Raw genomic sequence first — 1,852 nt, forward strand, 5'->3', positions numbered from 1 at the left:
GAAATTCTAATATGTAACAATTGTTATAACAGGAGTTTCAACTCTACCTCTTAGGTCGAACAAAAATACCACTTCTCCTGGGTGTCTTCTTCCTTTCTTCAACAGCAATGTTGTAGGACAAGTAACAGAAAGACTTCACTCGGCTGTTGTCCAAACTAGGAATACTGACCTAATACCAGATATCAAGAATAAGCCAGACTTTATCTTGTTTCTATACTTACAACGTATGTCATCATAAATATAATTTGCTGCAATTTCTCATCATGCCTCATGTACTACTGATAACATTACATACAGTAAGTGATGTTACACCTTTAAAACACTTATTCATATATATATATGCAAAGAGTTACGTTTACTTTGGATTAGTGCAAAATGAGGTGAACTTATTCTGAAGTTCTTAAACTTAAACAAATAGTACAAATATTCCTTCTGGTCTCATAACCACACAAAACTCAAGCAGTCGCACATGCATTTTTTTAAAGACATTCTTACACAGCTTAGTCCAAATATGAAAATATTACAAAATATATTGGCAAGAATTGCTTATTAAATTCATCATAATAGTTGATTTCTATAACTTATAACTACTGAGTAAAAAACCTGTCTTACATTATCCATCAGACCCTTTAACTTTATAGCTTCTGCACAGAAATGGGCAATAGCTAAGCCTCCAACAGGAGAAGACCTAGTTCGCTCAACCTGAACTTTTCCATCAATAATTAATGTCACTACTGTGTTGGATGCCCCGCTGTCTATCACTAAGCAAGTGTCAAGGTCAACTAGGTATGCTGCAGAGAGAGCCTTGTTAAGGAAACATATCCTAGATAACACATGAAATACAAAAGGAAACATATATATATATTGGTTTATTTCTATATAAAATACACACAAATTCTATAGTCAAGTTGATTTAATAATGACAAAGAAAAATGTAAATCTTGTTCAAGAAAAATTCCTTATTGAATGTATATATTGATTTAGAGAAAAAGGCTTGTCCTGAAAAAGGAAAATAAGCATGCTTTAATTTCAAATTCAAGTTAGTGTTATTAATAAAAATTGCACCAAAACAAAGAAATCAAGACCCAGAAATTTGCTTTTCATTTTTTGGTTCCAAAAAGAAAAATATTTCCACATGATTTTTAAGACTAGTTAAAGAAAAAACAGTGACACACAAACACAACACATAATGAATTTCATTTTCATATAATCAAAAGTAACTGCAGTAAAATAAAAGTAGCCCACATAAAGCAGGTTCAGTACATCATAGTAAAAATTGTTTTGAATATGCAAATCAGCAGGTGACATGACAACCACAGTTGATATAAAGTTGTAGTGGAATGGCAACTTCAGAACTACATTGTAACATTGGAATTTCACAAGTAGTGTAATTCCATGGAAAACTCTGGGAAAGGATATGTAACAGTACTTTCAGATGCAAAAAATTAACACACTCAGATCATAAAGTGTTCATATTGTGGATTTAGAATTTCCAAAACAAGGATATACCTTGTACTTAATAGTAATAGAAAACAAAGGAATATGGATCAACTTGGGACACCAGGGTCATCCAGAAAGAGACCCACAATAAGTTGTGTCCCAGCCCTGGAAGGCAACATGTAGAGTCTTGTAACAGATGAGAATCCACAAACACAAAGGTTAGTGGCAAAAGCTGTTCACATGCCCTAAACAACAATACACAACATAATCAAGAAGGAACTTAATCTGGAAGAGCAACACAAGTCACGTACACAAATTGCTTCAATGAAATATCTGTTTAACCCGATGACTACTGGTACTAACTTTCTTAGTAGGCAATGCAAATGTGCATTTGTGAATTGAAAAAAATGAT

The 1,852-nt window shown here is 32.8% G+C and overlaps 1 protein-coding gene across 1 annotated transcript in view; it reads right to left on the reverse strand.

Moving 5' to 3' along the window:
* LOC106459056 overlaps positions 1-1,852 on the reverse strand; it is a 19,033-nt gene that overhangs the window by 9,221 nt on the left and 7,960 nt on the right. Inside the window, exons 3-4 of the mRNA XM_013918631.2 lie at positions 613-823; positions 48-169 (exon numbers count right to left, since the gene is read on the reverse strand). Of these exons, the coding sequence (XP_013774085.1) occupies positions 48-169; positions 613-823 (333 nt within the window). The remainder of the gene's footprint in view (positions 1-47; positions 170-612; positions 824-1,852) is intronic.

This window comes from Limulus polyphemus, unplaced genomic scaffold (genome assembly GCF_000517525.1).
Source record: "Limulus polyphemus unplaced genomic scaffold, Limulus_polyphemus-2.1.2 Scaffold553, whole genome shotgun sequence".
In the NCBI taxonomy this organism is placed as follows: domain Eukaryota; kingdom Metazoa; phylum Arthropoda; class Merostomata; order Xiphosura; family Limulidae; genus Limulus; species Limulus polyphemus.